Here is a 26,816-nt window from a genome sequence, read left to right as displayed (position 1 = left end):
GTCCTGCATCCCAGGGTGGGGGGCACGGCCGCGGCTCACGCGGGCAGACGCAGAGACGAGCAGCCAGGTAAGGTGTGTAATCCAGATATATTTATAGGATTATTTTCCGAGATTAGCACAGGATATTAGAAAGGTTATAAAGTAACATCGACGTTCGTTGTCTCCCTTTTATGTACATACAAGAACACAGCACAACAACACAGCCCGTCCTCTGCCCTGCCCCACGGCCACCCCACGGCGTGCTCAGAGCTCCGCACAAATATGGCTTTCGTGGTCTATTGAGAGTTCAGTGCCCGTGCCCCACGCCCTGGCCCGCTTCGGATGCCCTTGTGGCAGGTGGTGGACGCAGGGCTGGGGGTCCCCTGTCCGCGCGGCCAACGGAGCCCCCACGCTCCAGGAGGGGACACCGGGGCTCGGGGAGGTGGCTCGTGCCCCGCCGTGCGGTGATGCTGCCCGGCCTCACCGGGTGCCAGCAGCTTGGGACGCGAGCCTGGGGTCCGCTCCCCTGTGACCACAAGTCCCTCACGTCCCCGTGCTAGTGCCACGGCGCGCCCCGTCGCTCCCTCCTTCCCGCGGTGTAGCCCATCATCAGCCACGGCACGCCGCACCACCAGCCACGCCAGTGCCACGGCGCGTCCCACCGGTGACACAGCACACCCCCCCCAGCGACAGGAGACATCCCGCTGGTGACACAGATGTCCCACCGGTGACACAGCGCATACCCCCAGTTACACAGCGCATCCCACTGGCGACACGGCGCGTCCCACCGGTGACACAGCGCGTCCCGCTGCCGGCTGTCCCGGGAGCACCTCTCCAGCTGTGACCCGTCACCTCTCGTCCCCGCGGCCCCCTTGGCACCGTGCGGAGCGTGGCGCGCGCCGCCCCTCACTCCCGAGCCGTGCTGAGCCCGACGTGGGGCTGTTGTTAAACGGTGCCCCCCGTCACCGGATCCCCCTGGTGACCTCAGCCCGCACCCCTCGGGACGCGGCGTGGGCGATCGCCCCAGCACCCGGCGTCACCGTCGAGGTGCAGCCCGCGGCCCCGATGCGATGAGGGCAGCGCGTAGCCCCCCTGCCTCCCCATCGCCCCCTGCACCCCCGACATGGTGTCTCCCCGTTCGCAACCAGTGACCCGGTGCACGTCACCCTGGCACGGGGGCCGCTCTCCTGTCCTGCCCTGGTCCCCACGACGCGGCACCTCCTCGCGATGGCCTAACCCTGGCTCCTCTCACCTGCCCGACCCCAAATCCCCACGTCCTTTCTTCCTGGGGACCCCTCGCCCCCTCTTCCTCCCGGACCCTCGGGGCATCTCCTTCGCAACGATCTGCGCCACGGAGACTTAGAGCGAGAGTGAATCGTTACTTGAAAACACGTCCTTGCGTTTTTATTTTAAGGAATTGCGTCTGTTCGATAGTGGATGTTAGAGGTCTTCGGAGAAGCGCCGGGTCACGCAGCGGTACATGCTGTGTGCGCGGTGAAGTAGTTAACAGCGTCGGCATTCGCAGCGTTACCTCCGGCAGCAACGTTTGCGTCCCGCGGCGGGAGCTCGGGGCTCCCAGTGGGACCCAAGGCCAACGTCCCCCTCCTCCAAGGAGACGGACGGGGAGGGACAACACGGAGGAAACCGCAGGTTTTCCTCGCCGGGGGTGATGAAGGCTTCGTGCCTCTCTCTCGAGGTGCGTAACGCCCTGCTGACGACGCAGTGAAGCCGGCCGTGCCCGTGCCCGTGCCATGGATGCCACGAACGCGTCCCCTGCTCCCGCCTGAACCCAGCGCCGTGGCTTCCCCACCGCCCTTCTCCTCGTGCCCAGCTCACGGGGTCTGGATGGGAGCCACGTTTCCAGCCCCAGGGGCGCCTCGCAGAGGAACCAGGCTCTTCCTTCACCTCCGAGATGAGGCTGCCCACCCCACCCAGGGCTTTCGCTCCTTCCCGAAAGGCTCTCCTCCCCCGGACACCCCAAAATGGAAGCCAAAGGGCGGCTCCTGCGAACCCCTCGCATCCAGACCACGAGATGCTGGGGGGTGGCAAAGCCTCATCCCAAGGGTGAGAGAAGGGGCCTGGCTCCCCAGGGGGCCCGGCCCCGTGGATGTGGGGTTGGGGGGAGCACGGGGACCCCGGGGACGCGAAGGGGAAGTTGGAGTAAGCCTCTGGTTTCCATCTGACTTGGAAGAGATGTGTTTTCCCCTGGGGTGGAACAGGTTGGAGGTTGGACAAGTGCCCACCAAGTCTCTTTGGAGACCCCCAAGTTACCGAGACACAAAACCCGGGCATTCTGGCTGCTTCTGGCCGCAGCCCTCGGAGCCAACAAGACCTTTTCCAGCTCAGCACCTGCCCCGGGAAGGGGCCGGGAAGGACGGGGGGGACACAGAAAGCTCCAAGGAGCAGAAGCGATGGAGCCCATCTCCTGGACCAGGAGGAGCCCAAGCCTCGCGCTGCCTCTGGGCCGCTTGCGGCGTGGTGCTGGTGGTCTCCAGCTTGTAGCACGGGCCAGGGGGACCCCAGCTCACCTCCACGGAGCCGCGTCGGCTCTTATCAAAGCTGCTCTCGGGATTTAAACCACCTTCCTGGAAGCTCCCGGGGCCCAGCGAGGAGGTGGTTGGTGACGGCCGCAGGCTATGCCCAGCAGCCTCCTGCACTGAACATCTCAATAGATGGTTTAAATTGACGACTCCGATCTGACAATTTGCAAACTGGGGCTTTTTTTTTTTTTTCCTCTGGATTTGCCCCCAAAACCCCTGCCCTCCCCCCTCCCACTGGGGTGGGAACGGGGAGCCACGGTGCTCGGCGGCTCCCGGCATCTCCGGGGGCTTCGGCGGTTCCCACCCTGGAAGCTCACCCCCCTTCGCACACCTACGGCACGAGGACAGCTCTCCTCCCAAATGGACACTGTTCGACAAGAACCACCAAGGATAAAATCAAGGCAGGGACTCGGGGGTCCACAGTGCTCCCTGTCCCCGTCCTGCAAACCGGGGACGTCACGGAGGGGACAACGAGAAGGTCCCAGCTCCTGGGGGGAGGCACGGGGCGAGCGCTGGTGACGCAGAGGCCACCCGGGTGCCCGGAGCTCGTGCTGGAGCCTGGAGCTGATTTTATCCTTGGATGTCAAAAAATAAACCCAAAATGGAGAGAAACAAAGGAAAGAGCTACATCGACCCCAGCCCAACATCCCAACCGAGGGCCCAAAGCAAAGAGCAGCCACAAAACCAAAGCAAAGGTCCAAAGGAAGAAGGAAAGTCGCTCACTCACTGGTTGGTCTGTGTTTCGCGCGAGCGCCGGTCGCAGGGATGGAGGTGCAAGCAAGCAAACGGGGCCGGGGCTTTCGCTGTTCGTAGTAATAACGTTTTGTACAAGTTCAAGAAGAAGCATCATGTCTCAGGCCGGTCGCTCTCCGCTCTCTGTCCTGCCATCCCTCTGTCCGTCCGTCTGTCTGCCCGTGCCGGGCGCGAGAGAAAATCTGTTGGGTTGAGTGGGGTTTGTGGTCTGGTTTCCGTTTCCATCGGGGTTTGCTGGCTCCATTTCTCACCCTCTCTCCGATGCCCCTAAATGAAATACTCCTTCTTGTCGTCGCCGCCGGCTTGGCCGCCCTCTGCGTTGATGATGGCCGTGTCGGCGTCCGGGGCGTCATCGGAGCCCTTGGCCTCGTGGGTCAGGTAGGTACCTGGGGGGGGGGAGAGGGGACAGCGTCACGGCGGGGCCGTGCTGGCTGGGAAACGGAGGCGAGAGAAGTCCTTTGGGCTTGGCCTGAAATGGAAAAGTCGCTGGGCTTCCCCCGGGACAAACCCTGCCCGGGGACCGAGCCTCACCTGGGCTGCTCAGAGCAGCTCACGCCGCCGTCTCTAGCCAGAGGGTGGAAAAATTGCGCTTCCTTGCATGGCTCTGCCCCCCCCCTGCACCCCCGTCCCCGTTCCCCTGAGAGGTTTTCCTGCAAAAGGAGGCTGCAGCTCTGGGAGCCGAGGCGGCCGGGGCAGGGATGGGGGGGCTCTTACTCACACATCACCTCTGCTGGGCTTTGCCGCCGGCTGGATGTGACCGTCTCCCCGTGCCTTACGCATACACCTGCTGGGCGGATGAAAATCCAGGGGTGGGGGGGGTGGAAACGGTTCCAGGAGGAGGAGGAGGAAGAGGAAGGTGGAAGGCTCAAGGGGGAGGGTGGGGAGGGGGATCAGGCACGGGGCAGTGGCACGGGCACTGCAGGGCTGCGGGTGCCGAGAAGGAGAGATGGAGATGGGGAACGAAGCTGCCTCTGCCCGGTGCTGCCCAGCTCCACCGGGGCCAGCACGGAGGTGGGGAGCAGTCCCCAAATCCTCGGGGGGGCTCCGTCGGCTGCGCTGGGTGTCTCCGGACGCGGGGCAGGGCTGCGGGACGGGCGCAGCCTCCCTTGGCCCCGGGCACCCCGGCGAGGTGGGAGCGCGCCCCGTACCTTTGTGCCTGATCAGGTAGTGTCCCAAAACGATGAGCAGGCTGAGCAGGAGGAAGACGATGACGGCCACCACTCCGCCGATGACCGCGTGGTACGTGCTGGAGGTCGACGGCACCGGGCTGGCGTCTGCCCGGGCGGCAGAGAGGGAGAAAGCAGAGAGAGAGAGAGAGAGAGAGAGGAGGGGGATGCTGCGGTCCCCGCCGTGCGGCAGAGGCTGCGGCTCGCCCCGCGCATCGCCCGGGGCTGCAGGCGGGCAGGGCCGCATCCAGCTCGACCCAGGTGCTGTGGAGGTAAAGAAGGGGCAGGAGCGGAGCCAGGGGGGGAAGCAGCGAGGGGGAAGCAGCGGCCGCGGGTGTCGGGGAGCCCTGCAGGGGTGAGCGCTGCCGTGGGCAAACCTCGCCCCGCGTGCGCCCCTGTCCTGCGCGACTGCTCCGCCGTCACCGTGTCCCCCAGACGGCTGGGAGGGGACGGAGCCACGGAGCTCAGAGGTGATGCTTGGAGCTCAGAGGTGATGCTTGTAAGGGACGGGGCGGAAAAAACAACAGGGGAAGACGGAGAAAAGGGCGGGCGGCTCACACGGACGGCCTGCAGCTCACAACCGGCCACGCCAGACAGACAAACGGACGGGGGGGGAAGAGGCTCTCCACGGGTGGGGATGTAAGAGGGATGCTCTGGGGTGCTTTGCCCCGCTGGAACGGGATGGGAGGAGGCGTTACAACGGGACCGGAGCCTGGTCGGGCACCTGGGATGTGGCACGGGTGTCCCTGGCCCAGGGCTGGGCCACCGTCCTCCTGCGGAGCGTCTCCGGCCGGGTCGGGGAGCAGCGGGTCCGTAAAGAGAGAGAAATGGAGCTTACGGTACCTTGGACGGGAGCTGGAGTGAAGGATGAGGCGGTGGCCATGGAAGAAGCATGAGAGATGGGCTGGGAAGGGCCCGGCGGAGGGGCTGGAGTGGAGTGAACGTGTGGGGTGGGGAGCTGGGGAAGATCTGGGGAGGACGACAAGAACACAGGGACACCAATCAACCCCCGGGAGGGACAGGGCCCGTGGGGGGGGACCTCGGCTCCCCCCCACCGTGGTGGGAGCCCATCTTTCTCTGCGGGTTCCTTCCACCACCCCGTTCTTCTCCTGCCACCGTCCTCTGGGTCACAGCGGGGACACTTTCCCGTGTCCTACCTGCCAGCACCCCCGGTCACCCTGCGAGGGACCCCGCGGGGCCCCTCGTGCCCGGGGTCACCCAGCGCGAGGGGCCACCTCCGCTCTCCCACGCGCGTCCTCGGGGACTTGGGTTGCGTGGGGCGGCTGCTCCGGTGACGGTGCCCGAGACCCGCGTGGCTCTGGGGGAAAAAGAGGGGGGGGGGATTTGGAAAGGGGGGAGCCGAGCCCGGAGGTGGAGCTGGGTGTGGTGACACTGAGCGGGCTGGGGACATCGGTGGCCTTGTGGGTGGGTGCTGAGTGCCCTGGGGTGGGCGCAGGAGCCAGCTCCCTGTGCTGACCCCGTACCCAGGGGTGATGGGGCCACAAGGTGACCAAGCAGGGCCTGCCGAGGACAGACCGCACGCTGTGGGGCACTTGGGAGCTCCCCATGGGCGGGCAGAGGGTCTCAGGGGACACTGACCCCAGGGGTGATCGCTGCCGTGTGCTCCTGTCACCCACAGCCATTCGGAGGGGAAGGGGTTGAGGGTGCCCAGGACAAGAAAGGAGGGAAAGGGAAAAGGGATAACGGGATGCGAAAAGGGAAAAGGGAAAAAAAGGGAAAAGGGGAAAGGGAAAGGCTGGAGCATGAAGGATGCTGAAAGATGGGAAGTCCAAGGCTGGTGGAGAGTGGGGAGATGACAAGAGGAGGACGTAGAGAAGGAGGAAAACCCCCAAACCACGGCCAAAAGCAGAGGACGAGACTCCCACCGAGATGAGGGGCTGGGTGCTGAGCACGGCCAGGGGGAGCGCATGGCCCGCAGGGCACGGTGAGAGCGAGCAGGGCGGCAGAGCACGGCCAGGGCAGGGGGAAGCAGCGAGGGGACAGCAGTGGCGAGGGGACGGGGGCTGCCCCTTCCCCTGCGAGGACGGGCTCTGGGGACGCAGGATGTGAGGCAAGCCTGCAGCTCGGGGTAAGCCATGGGGTCGGTGTCCAAAATCTTGGGACGGGGCCACCAGCGCGCCCCGTGGCTCAGTGGGGTCGGCGCTGGCTGGAAACCCGCTTGGGCTCCCGGTGTTTTGCCATTCCAGAGGCTCCAGACGGGTCCTGGAGACCCCAGTGCTCCCAGCACACCTCCTCCCCGCCGCAGGGGACGGAGCTCAACCACGTCCCTGCCTCAACCTCTCCCAGCCTGCTCCGTGCCCCCCCATCTGCTCTCTGCCCCCCCAGCCCCGTCCAGCGGCTCCGTGCGGTGCAGGGAAGGGCACGGCAGGGGCTGGATGAGGCCCCAGCAGCTGGGGACGCCCCCAAGCACCGTGGGCTTGCGCCCACCCCACGGCACGGAGCCGCTCTCCCACCACTCCCGGCACCCGTGCACGGCTCCACGGGGCCGTGGTACCAAGGCGAGCGATGCCGGGGACTGCCCGTGGCCCCCCCGGACCCCTTACCGCTGACGTCCAGGTTGTATTTGGCCACGACGCTGCCCATGGAGCTGGTGGCCGTGCAGACGTAGGTGCCGCTGTCGCTCTTGTTGAGGAAGGGGAAGATGAGGATGCTGTCGGAGCTGAGCTGCAGCGGCGCGTCGCTGCCCTCCTTCTCCCACAGGAACTCCTGGGGGCTGCGGGGCGGGAGGGGGGGTCAGGCACCTCCGTGGCCCCCACAGCATCCTGGGGGGGATCGGGGAATGCCCGTGGTGGGGGGGAATTCGCTGCCGTCCTCCGTGGGGTGCGTGGCATCGCAGATGTGAGCCCGCCCTACTCTGACCCGACCCCCCCCCAACCCCAGGGAGGGTTTTGGGGTGCACGGCAGGGGGAAGATGGGTGGGAACGAGCGGCGAGGGGGGGTCCTTACACGGGGTTGCCCTGCCCGTCGCACTGCAGCTGGAGCTTCTCGCCTTCCCGCGGGTACAGGGGGTGCGGCTCGATCTTCGCCGTCGGTTTGTCTGCAAGAGGAGCAGGGGGTGAGCGCCCTGCCCGGCGCCCCCAGCTCTGGGGGCCACCCCTCTGTGGCCCTGTCCCCCTGCCAGCCCCGCGTGCCACGTACAGTGGACCTGCAGCTTCTGCGTGGTCGACCTCTCGGAGTTCTGCAGGGACTCGTGGTCCACCGTGCAGGTCACCTCGGCGTCGTTGTCCTCCTTGGTGACGCGGAACTCCACCCGACTGCTGACGGTGAAGGTCTTCCCGTTGGGGTCCTCCACCACCTCCGTGCCCTCGGCTGTGGGGGACAGGGGACCATTGGAGGTGACGGTCACAGCGTCCCTGCAGAGGGACGGGGCTGGCACGTGTCTTGAGCAAGGGACGCCCTGTCCCCATCCCATCACTGGGAGCAGCGTGGGGTGCTGGTGTGGTCCAGGACCGGGCACATCCGCAGCCCCCGGTGTCCCATCTGTCCCCAAGGTGCCCCACCTCTCCCCGAGGTGCCCCCAGCCCTCGGCACCCACCCTTCAGCTCCTTGTTGCCCTTCTTCCACCGCAGCTGGGCGGCGGGCTTGCTGCCAGAGGAGCGGCAGGTCAGCCGGGCTATCTTCTCCTCATCAATGGGCTGCTCGTGGCCGAAGATTTGGGGTTTCTGGGGGATTCCTGGGGGAGGAGGAAGGGAGAAAGTCAACGACCTCTGAGCTCTGTGCGTGCTGCTGTCCAGAGACGGATGCGTGGGGAGAGACGCATCGATAGATGTGACGAGGATGGGTTAATGGGTTGGGACGTGGGGTGGCAGGGATGACCGGTCACCCATTTGGTGTCCCACACACAGGGCAGAGGCAGGGGGGAGGCCGGGAGCGAGCAGGGGGTACCAGCACGTACCCAGCACGGTGACGAGAGCCTTGGCGGTCCGCACGGGCATGGTGAAGATGGAGCAGGTGTACTCCCCCTCGTCCGACAGCACCACGTCGCTGATGCTGATGGTCAGCTCGTTCGGCGTGGACCTCTCCAGCTGGATCCTGTTGTCTCGCAGGGCTGGGGGACGAGGGACAGCGGGGCGAGTGGCAGAGGCGCAGGGCCGCCGGGCTCCTTCCCTGGCTCCTCTTTTAACCCGGCGGCACCACCTCCCTCTGCCCGACGTCCCCGTCCCGTCCCCGGCTCCCCGCGCGCACCTCGTTTCTCCCCGAAGTAGAGGGTCTGCTGGGCAGGGTTGGACCACTGCAGCGAGGAGTCGTCGGGGTCCTCCACCTGGCACTTGAGCACCACCGTGCCGCCGGCCACCACCGTCTCATCCGACGTCGTGGGCTGGCTCTCTGGGCGCAGAAAGGAGAGGTCAGCGGGGGGCCCCCCCCCCCGGCATCGCCTCTCCCCCGGGGTACGCGAGCATCGCTGAGCGACCGAGAGAAGGGAGCGGGGGGCCACGGCGCTGTCCCCAAAGCCCCGGGACACGCAGGGCTCCAGCACTCGGCTGCCACCACGCACGGTCCCTGGGGGTGCTGGGCGATGCTGACGGGAGCTGGGGTGCCCCGGGAGGCTGCAGGAGAGCCTGGCACAGGCACGAGCACCGGCTGGAGCTGCCTCCGCGCCCCACGCAACGGGATGCCCTGCTGCCTGTCCATCTCCAGCCCTGCCTCCAGCAAAAGCTGCTTTTTGAAGCAGGTCACCGTGTCCCTTGCTGGGGGTGCTGCTGCTCCCCGGTCCTCCCCGTCCCTTCCACCTCCTCCCGGGCTGCGTTTCCCTAGCGCGGACATCGCTGCGGAGCAGCCCAAGGGCAGAGAGGAGCACCGGGAGGATCAGATAACCCCCGGCTGCCCCAAGGACGGCTATTTCGGGAGAGCCGACGTGCCGGCGAGCCGAGCTGCCCCGCGGAGGAGGGGGACGCAGGGGACGCTCGCCCAGCCTGGAGGTCGCACGCAACAAGCCGCCGAACCCTGCTGCAGTTTGTACTGGATGCAGCTTCACAAAGCATCATCCTCCATCGCGGCACTCAAATTTTGGCAGGGATTCGGGCTCAGGACCCAAGCTGAGGGATCCTGCCCTGGGCACCCGCAGCACAGTCCTGATTTCATTTCCCCGCACGATGCCTGCTGTCGGGGAGAAGCTCCAGTTAGCAGAAGCCGCCTGTTTTGGGCTGAATTTCCCCATTTTCTGCCCAGAGTGATGAAGGAAAATATTTTCCCTTGCTGACATTGCAAATTCCCCAAGGCTATCGCAGGGAGCAGGAAGGAGCAGAGAGATTGGGGCTGGGAACGAGGACTCCAGGCTTCCCAGGCTCGTGTTGAACTCCAGGAAACTCCAGGCTAGAAAGCGTGTGAAACCCCACTCGTACCAGCCTGGGGCATGCAAGAAAGAAAATCTCCCAGAGATGCATCAAATTTGGATTAAAAACATTCCCAGGGTTCAAGATTCCTCCTCCAGCCCCAGGAAATCGCCGTCACCGACGCCTGTACTCCACGCTCGCTGTTCAAACTCCGCTCCTCTCCACTTGCTTGGGTTTAACAGCCAGCTGAAGAGCCTCTGCTTCCCATCTCCTTCCTCGCAGATATTTATAGGCGCTGACCGAGTCTTCCCCATCCTTGCCACGCGCTGGCCTGGGCTCCTGAGCTGTTAACCGTGACGGATGCTCTGCCCTGGTGCACCTCCAGCCTACTCGAGCGTGGTCCCCGTGCCCGTGCCGTGGTCCCCGTGCCTGTGCCATGGTCCCCGTGCCCGTGCCATGGTCCCCGTGCCCGTGCCACGGTCCCCACGCGTGCGGGTGGCTCTCCGGAGGGTCTGCGGGGCCTGATCCTGGCGATGGTGCCTGGTGAGTGGTGCCCGTGCCCCTGCCGTGGCGCACACCGGGTGCACGAAGACAGCCAGGGACTGAGAGCTGGGGACTGGGTGGATGTCTGTCGGCTTGTTTTAATTCGGTTAACGATGCTCTTGTGCTGCTACGACCGTAATTAGGGGATTAGGCCGCTCCAAGCCACTGTTGTCCAAACTCAGAGCGCTACCACTCCGCCGCGACTGAGGACAGGGCATAAAAGCCGCACAGGAGAGGACAGGCCCACAATCTCTTAATTAACGCAATTACCATCGCCTGCCACAGCGCTGGCCTCATTAAGGTATTAACGCGGGGAGAGGCTCAGCAGAGGATGGGGGCACTGGGTGCCTGCGGTGCCTCCAGCATGCGATGGCCCCAGGGTCCAGGATCCCCCTGCCCAGCTCCAGCACCCATGGGTGCAGAGATCCCCCCGGGTCCTACCCCCCGACCTTGGGACCCCCGTCCTGACCATGGAAACCACCCTGGAGATTTCCTCCCCCTGCTTTGGCTCCGTGCCCCGGTGGCATCAGGGATCTGTGCCGCAGAGCCCCGATGTCCCCGACCCCGCGGAGAGACCCCGGTGCCGCAGAGCCGCGCTGCCACGACCCAGATCCCCGCTCGCCTCCGTGCCCGACAGCTTGGCGGAGCAGATGGGCACGGCTGGGCTGCCTTGATTTAATTAAAACCCGCCGCGGCTGGAACCTCCCGGCCCTTGGCAGCACGGGGACACCGCCGCCACGGGACGGGGGAGCCACGGCGGGGAGCTTTGTCCCATCCTGCGATGGCACAGGGAGGGGACAAAGCAAGGTCCCTGACTCTCCTTACTCTGCTGTCCCTAGACATGAGCGAGGAGGGTTGGGGACCCTAGGAGGACACGAGGACCAAGGCTGCCATCCCAGGGAGGGGACACCGAGCACCGGGAGGACGCCTGGTGCACCGTGACTGCTCCAGCACTGCGCAGAGCATCCCCTGCACCGACAGCAGAGCGCGTTGGGTCCGTGTTGGCACCCGGATCCCACCAGCCCCCACGAGCACGGGGAGAGCGGGGACAGGTGCCGGATGCTCCGGGAAGCATCCGCGCTCGCCGTGCCAGTGCCCGCTGCCAGCACAGAGCCGCTGCCACCTGACAGCCTGGGCTGGCACCGGCCCCTTGCCCTGGCACGGAGCATCCCTCGGCCATGGTGCCTTGGGCACCCCGAGCCCGGCGTGCTGTTTGGGGCTCCAAACTTGCTCTGTGGGGTTGGGGTGATGCACAGCCCCACACGGGGCTGTTGCAGCCAGCCCAGGCCCCCCGTGTCCCGCCTGGCCCTGGCACAAAGCAGCGCTCCCGATGCTCCGGGCTCCTCTCCAGCATCTCCAGGAGGGGGAAGCAGATCCTCAGCTCCACAGCTCTGCGTTTCCACCACTGCTCCCTCACTGTCCGTCCCAGGACCCTGCCCAACGTCCCACAACGGCACGAGGTGTGCGAACAAGCAGCGAGGGCTGCAAGCAGCCGGAGCGCCCGGGGCTGCCCCACTGGGACCCTCCTGGAGGAGGTGGCCAGGCCCACGGGAAGCGGGACAAAAACAATGCTCGGGCACCCCACAAAGCACCACGGGCACCTGGTTTTGGCTGGGAGCTGCTGCCTGCGCTCATTCCAGATCCTGGCCGGCACAGGGAAATCAGAGGCGCGCCACGCTCCAGAAAAATCAATACCTCATTAATTAAACCTGTGCACTTTTGCAGGGGGCTGCAATCGGATTTACGAGGGGAAAAACGATATTCACATCTCTCCTGGCTCCCCAAGCCAGCGGCAGGGCCTGCCCGGGTGCTCCCCAAAACGCTGGTGTCCTCATCCAGGCGCTCCCTCCTGGGGAAGGTCGCCTCCTCTCCGAGGAGCGTGTTTTGGTCCCGCAGCCGGTGGAAGGGGAAGCTCCATCCCAAACCGCACTGCTGGCACCACCGGAGCCTCTCGAGAGCTTTGAGCCCGGTGGGTTTTCGGCGCGGCTCCGACATCTGCTGCGCGGGCTGATCTGGGCGGCGCGCGAATCCACAGTCTGGGCTGCCCAGAGCCCGACTTCAGGCTCCGCCACGCGAGCAGCTGCCTCGCTCCAGATTTTGTTAGGAGGGGGAAACCTGCTCCGCTTTCCATGCATCTGCTCGGCGCCGCGCTCCCCTTCCTCGCGCGCCTGCGGAGGATGGGGGGGGTTTGTGCACAATCGATGCACCCCAGTCCCTCCGCGGTGCTCTCCTGCTGGCAGCGACGATCTGGCAGCACCGGGTCCCCTCCTACCCGGTGCCATTCGGGGTTTAATCTCCAGGTGACATGTCAAACAGGAACACTCGCTGGGAGCAGAAGGAAACACAGCCCTGAGGAGCCTGCTTCCAACCCCGAGCAGGACCTAAAACCAAGCCCCATGTCCCAACGCCACATTTTGCCCGATTTCTCCGGCCGCAGGCACACGCAGGAGCAGTTTCCAGGAAGGGGCAAAGCAAGGGCAGAGCTCAGCTCCGTGTCACAGCCTGCTCTGAACCCTGGGACTTTGCTGGACTTCTCCCGGTGCCTTCACCCACGGCGCCCCGTGGATCGTCCCCAGCATCCTGCAGCTCCGAGGGCACCGAGGTCCCACAGGGTCCTGGCTCCTGCTGCGGGGCACCAGGGGTCACCTCCCTGCCGGGGGGGGGACAACAAGGGGGGAGCTCTCAGCCCTGCCGGCCACCTGACCAGGGTTGAGCAGCTGAAACGAGGCCAGCAATTAGCAACAAATCCAGGAGCAGCAGCTGAAGGGAACGGGCCCGAAGCTCTCGGCTGATGGGGTGGATGCTCCTCACCTCCTCCTGGCTCAGAGCCCCTGCGCTGCGCCTCGAGGGAGCATCCCCTGCTCCGGGGGGGAGCTTCTCCCCACCCCACACCCATCGCTCTCCTGCTCGCCCCAGGGCCGAGTGAAGCCTCTGCAGAGCACCGGGACAGATCCAGCTGCTGTGGGGGCCGGGGAAGCCCTCCGATGGCAGCGGCAGCTCCCGCCTGCAGCGCTGGCAGCCGCACAAAGGCGGGTGCCGCCGGCGCCTCTGCTCAACCGCGCTCGCGCCGTGCCGGCAGCTCGGCGAGAGGCAGCGATGGGGGATCCCGACGCAGGGTACGGCGGCTGCTTCTCCTGCCGAGGCCACCCGCAGGCCCGCGGCCACCCCGCAAGGCCAGGGCTGGTCCCCTGGGTCATGGGCCAAGACCTCCCTGGGGCCCCAAAAGGTGCCCCTGGTGTGGATGCGGTCACGCAGCCACCGCAAGCCACAGCACCTCCTTGGAGTCCCCGAAAGGAGAAAGAGCCACAGGGGAACCAGGGAGGCTGGGAACCCTGGAAGCCAGCCCTCCTCCCCCCGTCAGCAGGCAGGGACCAGCTGGCCCCATCCCCTCGTGTCTGGGGGGATCACGGGATGGGTGGGGAGGCACCTCCAGGCCCCCCCTGCACCACGCCAGGCTGCCCAGAGCCCCGTCCATCCTGGCCTTGGACACTTCCAGGGCTGGGGCATCCTCCTCCTGCCCCAAAAGGACCCCCTTGGTCCGTCCCCCTGCATCTCCCAGCCTTGGACCTCCCAAAATCTCGCCTCGCCTCCGGCACGGGACCATCTCCGAGGGCTCCCGGCCCCTTGGACGGGGAGGGGCTGATGACTACTTTTCTGAGCGTGTTTTTTAGCTCCTACCCTAAGGCCAATCTCCAACCACGAGTGTTGCCAAGGAAACGAGCTCTTTGCTTTGACAGTTCTGTTTTAAGGATCTCCTGCCTGCCCAGCGAGGTGTCTTCGAAATGGTTGCTTCAGATGCCCCGGCGGATTGCTTGTTGCTTTGCAGGCATCCAAACACGCGCCCGGCTCTGCCCAGGCTGGCAGGAGAAATTGCTGCTGCCGACTGTCCGAGGATTAAACACACAAGTTGTGCACGAGGGCATTTGTTACCCGGGAATAAGGAATAATTCCCTCTGTTCTGGGAAACCCCGGCGGCTCCGCTCCCTGCCCAGGGGCTGGCGTGCCTGCTGGTGGGCGCCGCACATCGACGCCGCGTCCTGACTTCCCAAAAAAGAGGAGGGAAAAGTCATTTTGGAAGAAAAAAATTAGGGTTGAACCCCACCAGTCCTTCACATGGCTGCAACGGATGCCGCGATGGATGCTCCGCGGTGGCCGGCTGCGGCAGGGAGCCCCCAGATCCCAAGGGATGCCTGAGGGTAACAGAGCTCCGAGCTTCGGCTGCGTGCCACCAGCTCCCCTCTGCCATCGCCCAGACTCTGCCTTTTGGAGGCGAAGCCCCCAGCGTCACAGGGAGAGGGAAAAAAAAAGCCCAAAGTGGTGAAATGTGGAGCGGCAGAGCGGAGCCCCCCGGGGGAGCCCCGAGATGCTGACCTGCAAGGGCAGAGGCAAGCCAGCAGCACCGCACAGATGCCACGGAGCACATCCTGCCTCTGGAAAACAGCTCCCCAGGGCACACGGGGCAGCAACGTCCCATCAGTTCCTCTGTTCTGGCCCGGTCAGCGCTCTGCTCGCTGCTGAAGATCAGCAAAGGCTTCCCAGGGCGTGCAGCGGCCACAAGTCAGGGCCCCATCGATAGCAACAGGGCAGGATGGCACCTCGGGAGCCTCGAGCGACAGCAGCTGGCTGCAAAAACCGATGCTGCGCACCGGGGCTCGCCTGTAAACAGGCTGAGCTGGAAATAAAGAGGCTGAGCTGGGAATAAAGAGGCTGAGCTGGGAATAAAGAGGCTGAGGAACCGCATCTGGGGATGGAGCCGCGCACCCAGGCACCACGCGGGGATCCAGGTGCCCAGGTCGCTGCCCCGGCTCGGTGTGGGATGCCCCGGGGGGGCTCGGCAGCCGCGGTGGCTGCCGCCGGTCCCGCGGCCTCGCCGCATTACAGCGGAGGCCAAGCGTGGCGCTGCGCAGGTGACCGGAATGGTTAAACATCTCCCTGCCCGGCCCTCGGCGCCCGTCTCCGCTTCTCCGCCTTCCTCCGCTGTTATTTATGCTCGCGGCGCGGAGCCTCGCCTGGGGAAGGGCTCCTGGCACCGAGGATGCTCGAATCCAACCCGAACCGGCCTTTCTGTGCCTGGCTCCTCCGCCCTTCCAGCAGAGCACGGCGAGAGGCTGGGACAGCACCGGGAGCTCGTCCCCAGCAGGATGGAGCCCCAGCTCCGTCCGTGTGCGTCGGTACCGCGCCGTTTTGCGCCCCCGCGCCCAACCGGGAGCGGAGGGGAGAGAACCGGACCAGATGGTTCAAGCTGAGCTGCCCCAGTAATCCGGGCAGGATCGGGTACATCTGCCTGCGTGGGCGTCACCGTGCTGGCATCCCCTCCAAAGGCCCACCGAGGCACCGAGGGCACGATTCAATCTGTGCCCTGCCGGGGCTGCGAGAGGAGCCCCAGGATGGGGCTGGGCATGGGGGTACCACGGCACCCGCCTGCACGTGGGGCACGGCACTTCCCCAGAGGCATCCGCATGAGCAGACCGGGCTCTACAGCAGCAAACACCGGGAGAACAAGCCTGGTGGCACGCAAACGGAGCCCGCCAGGCGCCAAGACCACCGCCACGCCACCTTGGGCACGCGCTCGGGTCCTGCAGCCCCTCCTCACTCAGGCTGCCGCTCCCCTGGCGAGTCCCCGAATGGCACCTTGGCTCGGGGTAAAACTAGGTTAAAACCGACCTAGCGAAAACAAACAAAAATGTTAGCTTTCCTGCAGATTCCTCCATCTGGCGGCGTGCCGGGCCGTGCCAGCTCCGGGGCGAGCACCCAGATGTAGCCGCCCCCGGTCCCTCCGGCAGCTCTGGCAGCCCTGGGGAGGCACAAAAGCAGAGCAGGGGGAGGCAGCGGCTCGCAGGCGGGGGACCACACGCGGGGGGCCCTGGACATCCCGGCGCTTCCCTCCATCCCCTTCCGAAGGGGTGCCTGGGTTTGGGATGGAGGCACATCTTGCTTGGGCAGCAGTACCCTGGGGCTGTTGGGCTGCTTCCCCAACCCTACACGAATGCCCCCTGACTCCGTGCCAAACCTGAGGAGTCATCAGGATCGGTTCCCCGCCGCGCCAGCACGTCCCCTCGCTGTCTGGGTATGCCCAGGGCAGCTCTGCGGGACTTATCCCAGGCATTGTCTTCAAATCCAACCCGGGTTGAGCCTGCCGTGCCGTGCCAGGGCGCTGAGCGGCGGCTTTTCCGCCCCAGCTCCCCTCCGCTCGGCTGCTCCGTTTCGGCCGATTTCACTGATCCCTGGCCGCGGTGCCAGAGCCGCCCGCCTTCCCCCAACAGGCAGCCGGTGGGAGCCCCCCGAAAGGGGGCTGCAGGGGTACGGAGGGGTCACGCTCGCCCCCCTCGTGCCGTGCCGGGGCCGTCGCCGCTTGCCCTGCCCCAGTTCCGAGGCCTCGTGCTGGGAGCAGACGGGGAGCCCTGGTGGCACGGGTTGGGTACAGGCACGGCCCCACGCAGCAGAAAGGGGATTACGTTATCCTCCGACAGCTCCTGAGGGACAGGGAGCTCTTGGCAGCCACCTTGGGGACGGGAACCAGCCCCCAGCCGTCCCCTCGCCCAGCCACAGGCTCCCGGTGCCACCGGGGGTCCCACGCAGGGTCCCAACTGCTGGAGGTGCCATTTGGGGTCCCACCTCCGTGCCCAGCGTCCCCCTGACACCTGCAGGAGCCCTCCCGTGAGCTGGGGAAGGGCGAGCGGTGCCGCTGTCCCCAAAGCTCCCCCGAGGTGACCCACGGCCACCACCCAGCCACAAAACGCCACTGCCAGCCAGGCAGGGGGGGCACCTTACAGCAGGACACCAGCTGGGAGCACAGAGAGAGCCCCTCCAGCGTGCCCTGGCCAAGCAGCCCTCTCCAAAAGGATGGTGCCACCCTTCCCGATGGGGACAGCATCCCAAAGCCCCCCAAACCCTAAATACTGAGGGGTTTCTAGTGGCAGGGGAACGGGCACAGGACAAGTGGAACGGCTCCGGTAGGGGACGAGGGACGCGAGCCCTGCTCCGTGCTGCGCCCCACGGGACAGCTCTCCTCGTGCCACCCACGGTTGGGTGCCAAGAGCAAGGGGGCGCCGAGAAAAACAGCCCCGGGGGAGCTCGGTTTTGGCACGCGAAGGCTTCCCCCTGGGAGCAGAGCAGGGCGCCGCTCAAACAAAAGGCTCCCACAGCTCCGGGGAGCGGAATAACGCGGGGGGGGGAGCAATCCTCGCGGCACGGCCGACCACGCAACGCAGCCCAAACGCTGAGCAATGTGCCGACGGCAGCACGGCTCCGGCCAAGCCCACGACCGCCGCCGGGCAGCGGCCAGCTCCGCCACGGCCCCGAAATCCCCCCCCCCAAGCCACGCGGGGAGGCGCGAGGCTGCGGCGCCGCCGGGTCGGTGGCGGCTCCTCCAGCACCTTCCAGCACCGCGCTCGGGGCGCCCTGGGGTCCCCTCTGGGCTTTCCACGGCGGCTGCCGGCGAGCCCGGGGACAAATCCTGCAGCATCACCGCGCCCTCGGACGTGCGACTCAGGACCACGGCCACCAGCACCGCTCCCCCCCGGCCCCACAGCCACCCCCGGCCCCAAACCGTCGCGGTTTGGGTTCCTGCGGGAGCCGGGGGGCCACAACCTGCAGGAAAACAGAGCCACGAACCGCCCCCCCCGGGGTGATGCTGCGTGTGACAGCCGCCTCCTCCAAGCCACCGGGTGGGGGGGGTCCGCCGCTTGCAGGGTGCAGGTGCCCCCCCACCCCCGGGGGACCCCCCCCCCAAAAGCCACCTCCCCAAACACACAGCACCGAGCACCTCCAGACGGGAACCGGTGGGGGGGGGCTGGCGGAGCATTCAGCTCCGCACGGCGATGGGGGAAAAAAAAAAAAATAATATCCAAAAAACCCCAAAGCGCAACCATTTACGAGCCGCCCCCCCCCTCATTTCTCCCCCCCCCCCCCAAGTGATATTTGCTTTGCGGCACTTCATTAGAGGCCGCCCGGCCACGCAGCGCGGGTAAACACCCTTTGTCTGGAGGGCTCGGGGGAGCTGCGTGCCCCCGCAGAGCAAACACGCCGGGGATTTATGGGATGCTCGGGGATTTATGGGATGCTCGGATGCCATCAGACGCCCGCGCCGGGGCTGTGCCCAGCTGCGTCCCCCCCCCCCGCCGCCCAGACCCCCCCCCGCCACCCACCCCCAGGGCGAGGCAGGGCGGTGCTGAGCCTCCGAACGGGCGCTCCCCTCCCCGAAATGGGGGATTTAGGGTTTTTCTGGGGGTCCTCAAATCTAAGGGGGGGGGCTGCCCCACCCCATAAGGGTGTCACCGTCACCCCCCCCCCCCCCCCAGCCCCAAATCCCTGGAGGATGTCACCATCACTGTGCCCATCTCATGGAGGTGTCACCATCACCCCCCACAAAATAAATCCCTGGACGATGTCGCCAACGCCCCCCCGAAATCTCAGAGATTGTCACCACCCCCCTGCCCCCCCCCTCCCCAGGACTGTCACCACCCCCCCCCCTCCCCGGGGATGTCACCATCCCCCTGCCCACCCCCACAGGGCGGTCACCGGCGCCCTCCCCCCTCCAAAACCCAGCCGATGTCACCGCCGCCCTGCCCATCCCCGGGGGGACGCCACCATTGCCCCCCCCCCCCCTCCCAGCCCCCCAAAAACGCCACCACCCCCCTGCCCACCCCGCAGGGCTGTCACCCCACGGGGGTGCCACCACCGCGCGTGTCCCCACCCCACGGGGGGTCTGTCCCCAATCCCCATAGGGGTCTGTCCTCCATCCCCACGGGGGTGCCCCCGCTGTGTCCCCCCACCCCATAGGGGTCTGTCCCCCTTGGGGGGGGGTGTCTGCCCCCTAATCCCACGGGGTTGTCACCACCGTGCACCCCCCCCAATCCACGGGGGTGCCACCACCGTGCCCCCCCCACCCCATAGGGGTCCGGCCCCCACCCCACGGGGGTGCCACCACCGTGCCCCCCCCACCCCATAGGGGTCTGACCCCAAAATGTGGGGCTGCCCCCCCCCACGGGGGTCTGCCCCCCCCACCCCATGGGTCTCTGCCCCGTATCCCCCGGGGGCCTGCCCCCCGCCATCCCCCCAAGGCTCGGTGCGGGGAGGGGGGGGGGGGGCGCGTGTAAATTTGGGCCGTGCCCCCCCCCCCCGGTGTCCCCCCCCCCCCGTACCGGGAGGGGCCGGGCTCCGCCGCCCGCCGGGGCCTGTCTGGAACCTTCCGCCGCCCCGGCCCCGCCCCGGGCGGGTGCGAGGCGGCGGGGACGGAGAACGGGGATGGGGATGGGGGGGGGGCACACACCGGGGGGGGGGGGGACACGGCGGCGGCCAGCACCGGCGCCTCCGTGACCTTGAGCCCCGCCGCCGCCGCCTCCTCCCGGGTCCGCGGCTCCCGCCTCGCTCGCCCGGGGCCGGGGCGGGCCCCGAGGGCAGGGCCGGGGCGGGGCGGCGGGGGCGGGCCCGGGGCGGGCGGCACCTGCCGGGCCCCGCCGCGCCTGACCCACATAACGGCGGGGCGCCGCCGGTACCCCCGTTAAACCCCCGTTAAACCCCCGTTACCCCCCCAGCCCCTCCCCACCGCCGTGCCGCCGTTATCCCCTTGGGATGCGGAGGGGAAGCGGGGGGGGGCCCGTTACCCCCCCCCCCCCCCCCGCTCCGTTCTCCCTCCCGTTCCCCCCCACCACCACCTCCCGGTACCGGCGCCCGCCGCCCGCTCACCGTCCCGGGAGAGGTTCCCCTTGGCGGCGCCGAGGAGGAGCAGCAGGAGGCTGAGCGCGGAGGGCGGCATGGTGGCAACCGGGGGCGAACGGGGCCGAGCCGCAGCGCGCGGGGGGGGCGGCGGCGACGGCTCCGGTCCCGTCGCCGCTCTCCCGGTCTGGAGCCGGCGGTGCGGCAGCGGCGGGGATTAAATAGAGCGCGAGGGAGAGACCATTCGCGCCGCGCCGGCGGGGGGGGGGGGGAAGGAGGGAAGGAGGGGGGGGGGGGGGGGCCGCGCCGGTGCCGCCCCCATCTGTCCCCGGGTAAACATGCCCGCGCCGGCCGCCGCTTCGCACCCCCACCCCCCCCCCGCCCCGCGTAATGTGGTGCGATCCGCGTGAGGGGCTCCCCCCGCGGGAGGCAGGTGGGAGAGGGGAGGGGGGGGAGGGGGGTGGGGGGCGGGGGGGGGGGGCGCTGTCACCGGTCCCTGGTACGGATTGGGGGGGGGGGGGCTGGTATGGGGGAGGCCCCGATCTGAGGGGGCTGGGGCTGGGGGGGTCCTGGGCTGGGGGGTCTGGGGCTGGGGGTCTGGGGCTGGGGGGTCTGGGGCTGGGGGGGTCCGGGGCTGGGGGGTCCCGGGCTGGGGGGTCCTGGGCTGGGGGGTCTGGGGCTGGGGGGTCCTGGGCTGGGGGGTCCGGGGCTGGGGGGTCTGGGGCTGGGGGGGTCCTGGGCTGGGGGGTCTGGGGCTGGGGGGGTCCTGGGCTGGGGGGTCTGGGGCTGGGGGGTCTGGGGCTGGGGGGTCCGGAGCTGAGGGGTCCTGGGCTGGGGGGTCTGGGGCTGGGGGTTCTGGGGCTGGGGGTTCTGGGGCTGGGGGGTCCCGGGCTGGGGGGTCCCGGGCTGGGGGGTCTGGGGCTGAGGGGTCTGGGGCTGGGGGGGTCCTGGGCTGGGGGGTCTGGGGCTGGGGGTCTGGGGCTGGGGGTCTGGGGCTGGGGGGTCTGGGGCTGGGGGGGTCTGGGGCTGAGGGGTCTGGGGCTGGGGGTCTGGGGCTGGGGGTCTGGGGCTGGGGGGTCTGGGGCTGGGGGGTCTCGGGCTGAGGGGTCTGGGGCTGGGGGGTCTGGGGCTGGGGGGGTCCTGGGCTGGGGGGGTCCTGGGCTGGGGGGTCTGGGGCTGGGGGGTCTCAGGCTGAGGGGTCTGGGGCTGGGGGGGTCTGGGGCTGGGGGGGCTGGGGCTGGGGGGTCTGGGGCTGAGGGGGATGGGGCTGGGGGGTCTGGGGCTGGGGGGTCTGGGGCTGGGGGGTCCAGAGCTGAGGGGTCTGGGGCTGGGGGGTCTGGGGCTGGGGAAGATCCTGGGCTGGGGGTGATCACGGTCCCAGTGTGAGGGGGTCCTGGTCTGAGGGGGTCCTGGGTTGATCTGGGGTGGGGGGATCTGATCTGAGGGGGTCCTGGGCTGAGGGGTCTGGGTCTGGGGGGGTCGCAGTCCCAGGCTGAGATAGACCCCGGGCTGGGGGTGATCGCGGTCCCAGTGTGAGGGGGTCCCGGTCTGAGGGGGTCCTGGGTCAGTGTGGGGGATGTGGGTCCCTGCCTGAGGTGGGGGGATCTGATCTGAGGGGGGTCCTGGAGCCGGTCCCGGTCTGAGGGGGTCCTGGACCTGGTCCTGGTCTGAGGGGGTCCCTGTTAGAGGGGATCCCGGGCCGAAGGAAGATTTGGGTCCCTGCCTGGGGTGGGGGGATCCAGTCTGAGGAGAGCCCAGGTTTGAGGGGGGTCCTGCTTTGGGGGGGTCCCAATCTGAGGGGGTCCCGATCCCTGTCCCGGCCCCGCTCCGTGGCACAGCCCCTTGTACCCCCACTCCTCGGAGCCTCACCCAGCCCCGAGCGGGGCCCTCCCGGACCTGTGGGGTCCCCCCAGAGCTTGTGGGGCTCCCCCGGGGCCTGGCCTGGCCTCCACCAAGGTGCCCAGGGCTGGTCACAGCCCACGGCTGCCCCTCCACGGCGCTGCCCCCGTGGGATCCACGGCCACCCAGGGCTGAGGGGTCCCCAGGGCGATGGCTCTGGGGGGGGTGGCTCTGGGGCCGGTGACCCCCAAGGGGGACGTGCAGCCATCACCGACCTTTTCTCTGGGAATCTCGGTAAATACGTCAGCTTCGGGGTGGAGAAATCTCTTGTGCTCCCTCTTGGGGGATTTGGGGTCTGGGAGGGATGCGGTGGAGCCCCGAGGCCGAGCAACGGGCACGGGAGGCAGGGTTTGTGCTGCCTGGGGTCGTTCTCCTTCACGCACGGCATCTGTGGGTTTGCGCAGCAGCTCCTGTCCCTCGTGCAGCCGAAGGCTTTGGCTTTCCTCCCGGTGCCACGGCCAGCCGGTTGGGAACGGACAAGCGGACGGCATGCTGCGTGATCGCTGCGGGACGGTCTCGGTGCTTCACGGGGCCAGGAGGACGACAGCTGAGCGGTGGGTGAGCCGTGCCCCGTGCCCGTCAGGGCAGCAGAGCCCACCTCAGGTCCCCAGGGCTGAGGATTTCTGCTCTGCCTCTGCAGTAGCCCACTGACGGCCCAGCGTCAGACCGCGGCCGATTCACGTTTGGGGTGAGGTCCGTGTTTGTGCCGGTCCTTGGCCGCCAGTCCCTAAAAGTCAGTGCTTAGCCCTTGCTATCCCATGGCATCTCCCAGGCAACTCCTTTATCCGCTGTTATCCGTCTGTGCTGTCATCCATTAGGGGATAGCACCCAGAGCCAGCCCGACCGTTTCCAGCTCTGATTCCCTCCGGCAGTCCTGGAGGAGAAGTTAACCCCTTTCGCCATAGGCAGTCCAAAGGGAACGAGTAAACCCATTTCACACGTCGGCATAAACTCGTCATCACGTGCTTGTACGCCGAGCTTTTCCACACCCCGATGCCCTCCTGCACAAACGCTGTGCAAGAGGGATGTCTCTGTTAGTCATAATCTCCGTGGGAAGGGGCTGTGGGAGGAACAGCTTTCTGGTGGTCAGGGCATCGCTCTGCCTCGATTTCCATCCCGTGTCTGGATGTGGTCCTAGAGGCGATGCTGCCCGTGGTACGGCTGCGTCCAGCTGTGGCTTCAGTGCTCAGGGTGCAGAGCTGTGGCCCGTGGGGCAGATTTTGGGACAGCGCGGGCAAGCGAGGCCGCAGGAGCCTCTCCTCAGGTCGTTAGCTGGAGCGGGGCTGTCTTTGAAAAGCAGCTTTGGCGAGCTGGGGAGATGTGAGAGCAGCTCACGCGAGGTCCTCCCCTAGGAGCAGAGTGAACGCAAGCACTGCTCCTCTCGGAGGCACGAGTGTGGCGAGAGGGAGGCTCCGCTGGGAGGCCGAGATGGGGCAGGGAAGCTGGGGAGGGTCTCACGGGACCGCCCTGGGACGGGTGTGGGTGGCTCCTGGCCCCATGGGCAGCGGTCGGGGAGGCAGTTCCCTCTGGAGAGGAGGGTCTCGGGTGCTGCTGGGTCCCTGCGATGATCTGAGCCTCTCCTCAGATGTTTGTCCTGCAGGACGTGGGAGGAGTGTTGTGTCCCACGTCCCTTGGGCTGCGGCTTCATCGTGGGAGATATCCCCGTGCCCCCTCCCCGAGCCCTGCGCCTCCAGCCTGCTGCCCCCGGGCTGTCCCCTCTCCCTGCGTCCTGGGGGCTGCGTAGCTCCAGGTGGGGTTTTTAACCCGTTCTCTGTTTCCTGCAAGGCAGGGGCTTTGCAGAGAGCCTGGCTGCCGGCTGATAACGGCCCCCTGCCTCTGTGGGTGCAGCACCCACACTCTGCAGCGCAGGCGGCTCCCGTGGGGTGATGGCCCGTGAAGGGCAGGGTGGCTGGAGGCAGAGGAAGGGGCGGTATTCGGCATGCAGCAGGTGCCGAGGCGATGCTCGCCGCGACAAATCCCTGTGATTCAGCCCCAAAGCATCTGCCATCGCCGGGGACTGAGCGTTAACAAGCGGCCGAGGGGGCTGCTGTCACGCAGCCGCCTCTGCCGAGGCGCCTCGGAGCCCCCAGGAACGGGAGCTCCCCTGCGCGGATTCGCTCCGGCATGCTCGGGGAGGACGGCGCTCCCCAGCTCCGCTCTGCCTGCGAGACCTCCACGAGTCCCTGCCGGCCTAAATCTTTCTGCTTCCCCGTTGCTGATGACAACGCAGGGCTGCGAAGGTGGGCGTTACATGCAGAGCTCTGTTGGCCTCTGGGTCTCCTCGCTCGCCGGGAGCGCGTGGCCCTTGAACCGGGCTGCGCGAGCCCTCCGGGCGCTCCCACGGGTGCCAGCAGGGATTTGGCAGCCTCCTGCAGCCTGGCGTGAGGGACCGGGTGAGGCGGGGGTCTGCAGGCTACAGGTGCAGGGCTGGTTTTTCAGCCACGCCACTTAGGTACAGCACCCTTGGGTAGAAGCAACCAGAGCTCACTTACCTCCTATTGACATCACTTTAAGAGCTGCCAGCCCTGATCATCTGTGAAAGCCTTCCAGCCCCGTGTCCTGGCTGCAGCTAATATGCTACAGAGGAAGAACAAACCACCCTGGCACCAATTCCCCTGCTTTCCACCCAGAACTGGCTGGAACGCAGGGCTCAAACACTTCCCCAGATACCTTAGCAGTGCCGGTTACAATTTCTCCCCCCGGCGTAGAACATTCGGTCCGTTTGAGCTCACAACTCTGGAAAAGATCTTCTTCCCCTTTCGTTATCAGAATTTGGCCTTTTTGGGCGTCTCGCCTGTCTCCTCACTTTTAGGGTCAGACCAGGAGCTCCCACCTTTCCTTTGCGGTGTCCCCAGCGGTGGGTACTCTCTCTGGAAAGTGGGGTCAGAGAAAGGAGTAGGCTGGAGCCTTTTAGCTGATCGAGTGGGCTTGGTAATGTACTTCCCTTTAACCGATCACGTTTCCTAGCCATGTCTGCTGTTGCCCCAGCCATAGATAATAACCCCCTGGAGGCTACACAAGGCACCGAAATCTCCAGGGAAGGTGTGGAAGATGGAAGCAGAAGAGTCGTTTAGCAGCCCAGCGATATCCTCATCTCCCATAATTGCTCTCTTTAACCCCTGACAGTCTAACAGCCCCATGTTCTCCTCCTGGCTTTTCGACGTGCTCGGCCCTGTTGTTTGGTTTTATACTTTTACTTATTTGCTCTTCAGAACCCCTTCATGCTCCTGTAATTAACCTCACACTGGTTTTTAGCGTTTGCCTCCGCTTAGTGTCACACGCCGCTGCTTGGTCCTGACTTCCCCGCGCAAAGCTGAATTGAGCAGCGCCGGGGCTGCTGTTACTCGGTGTCTCAGCTATTGCTTTGTGAATTCTCTCCCGCGTGCCACTTAAAACTAAGTCAAGAATGGCCTTCCCACTTCTTCCTTCCCCTCTCCGTGCTCCAAGCATGGAGCAGCGTGCTGAGCGTGGAGGTACTTTGTCTCTAAACTGTGTCCTGCTGTGCCGTGTATTTGTATGTGGGTGGTTCAAGTCCCTTATTATCATCCACTGTTATCGCACCTTTGCTGGAGTCTGGTGCCATTTTGATCTTCTTCATCAAAGAAGCGAGCCTGCCACTTCTCTGCAGCCGCCTGGGCAGGGAGATAGAGTCTTGCAGGGACGTGATTGCATCTGGGCGTTTGACTGCTTCTCTTTGCAGCTTTCCCTGGCCGTTCTGCAGAGCTTGCAGCCAGATGTTTTGCTATTTCTTTGACCTGTGTAACTCCTCTTACATCAAGATCAAGGGCCAGGCGGCTCACCTGTGTTTGCATGCTGCCCAGATGTTTGTAATGCCTGTTCCACACCGGTGCAGGCTTTCATCGAACTCAACCTGCAGCCAAACTGACTTTACAGAAATAAAATCGGTACAGAAATATCTTGTCCTTGATTTGCTTCTGCTAAGGCTGTGGTAGTTACTCCTGAGTCACGTTGCTGTGAGTCAGATCGCGGCTCTGCTGTGTGTCAGGAACCAGAACCTGACGGCCTCGCCTGGGGATTCCGCCCAGCACTTGGGTTTCGTACATTTAGGGGCTCCTTTGAGCCGATTTTCTTCAGGGCAGGGTTTGTTCTCAGCTGGCTGAAGCCGACCCAGAGCAGCAGAGCAGCCGGGAGTGGGGAGCGCATCCCAAAACCCGAACGCAGCAGGGTTGTGCAGTGGGTTCAGCCTGATGCCCGCCGGCTCCTTATTGCACCGTGCTGCAGCAAGCCCTCAGCATCCCCATAGTGCAGGTAACTGCTGGATCTTCCCCGTACCCAGCGCTGTCCTTTGTAGCTCCTAGACCGCACGCTTTCTTCAAAGCACAAAGCCTAAGAATGGCCTTCGTAGTGCTAAATGGGATGTTTGTGCCAGAAACCTAGCAGGAAAACCAGAAATGTCTCTGTTGTGCTGTGCAGATGACAAAATGGTTGGAGGGCAGGGCTGCTGATTTGATAAGATGGAACGAAATAAAAGCTTTAAGAGGGCCAAATGGAGCATCGGCTTTGATGAACAAATGGTGGACGGGGCCGTTCTGGAGAAACAGTGACCAGACAAGACAGGGAGGTCACTGGAGCACCAGATGACCTTTATCTGCTTCAACTATTGAATTTCTAAGAGCATTAAGGGCTTACTTAGTCATGGTACCTAAGTGTCTCAGCGAAAAACCTGCTTTGTTAACAGGCCTTCCAGTCTGGAGGACAAAAGTAACCGGAGCAGGATCCAGTGGCTGGCGGCTGGCAGAGGACGACTGGGATTTGGAATAAGGTGCAGGCCGCTGGAGTGACTCCCCGAGGCGGATTAACCCGCTCAGGTGATTTTTAAATCACAAATGAACTTTTTTTCCCCAGTCCATTCTCATTCAAGCAGGAGCGCAGAGAGGTGTCGCAGCTGCGCTGCACAGCCTGATGGCCAAAATCCAAATGGCCGTTTCTAATCTACTCTGTGCGGGCTCGGTGACATTTATTAG

The 26,816-nt window shown here is 66.0% G+C and overlaps 1 protein-coding gene across 15 annotated transcripts; it reads right to left on the bottom strand.

The window, feature by feature from the left end:
* Window positions 1-68: 68 nt before the first annotated feature.
* CADM3 (cell adhesion molecule 3) lies at window positions 69-20,138 on the bottom strand. 15 transcript variants are annotated; one of them, XR_013942521.1, is made up of 12 exons: window positions 19,963-20,137; window positions 8,645-8,785; window positions 8,355-8,507; window positions 7,995-8,132; window positions 7,598-7,768; window positions 7,406-7,496; window positions 7,003-7,172; window positions 5,282-5,407; window positions 4,421-4,546; window positions 3,998-4,059; window positions 3,524-3,658; window positions 69-3,454 (listed from the first exon to the last, which is right to left on the bottom strand). XR_013942521.1 is itself a non-coding variant. In XM_080570430.1 (12 exons), exons 1-11 carry the CDS (start codon window positions 20,030-20,032, stop codon window positions 3,540-3,542), a joined length of 1,371 nt encoding a protein of 456 aa, XP_080426556.1. In that variant the 5' UTR covers window positions 20,033-20,138; the 3' UTR covers window positions 69-3,427; window positions 3,524-3,539. The 15 variants fall into 15 exon arrangements, 13 of the variants coding, with proteins under 13 accessions (XP_080426556.1, XP_080426559.1, XP_080426560.1 ...); XR_013942522.1 differs by having other exon boundaries at window positions 69-3,427; XM_080570430.1 differs by having other exon boundaries at window positions 69-3,427; window positions 3,991-4,056; window positions 19,963-20,138.
* Window positions 20,139-26,816: the final 6,678 nt, after the last annotated feature.

This window comes from Anser brachyrhynchus (assembly GCF_964034855.1).
Source record: "Anser brachyrhynchus genome assembly, chromosome: 28".
Classification (NCBI taxonomy): domain Eukaryota; kingdom Metazoa; phylum Chordata; class Aves; order Anseriformes; family Anatidae; genus Anser; species Anser brachyrhynchus.
The sequence above is the reverse complement of the archived record's forward strand: the minus strand, read 5'-3'. Positions and strand labels throughout refer to the sequence as shown.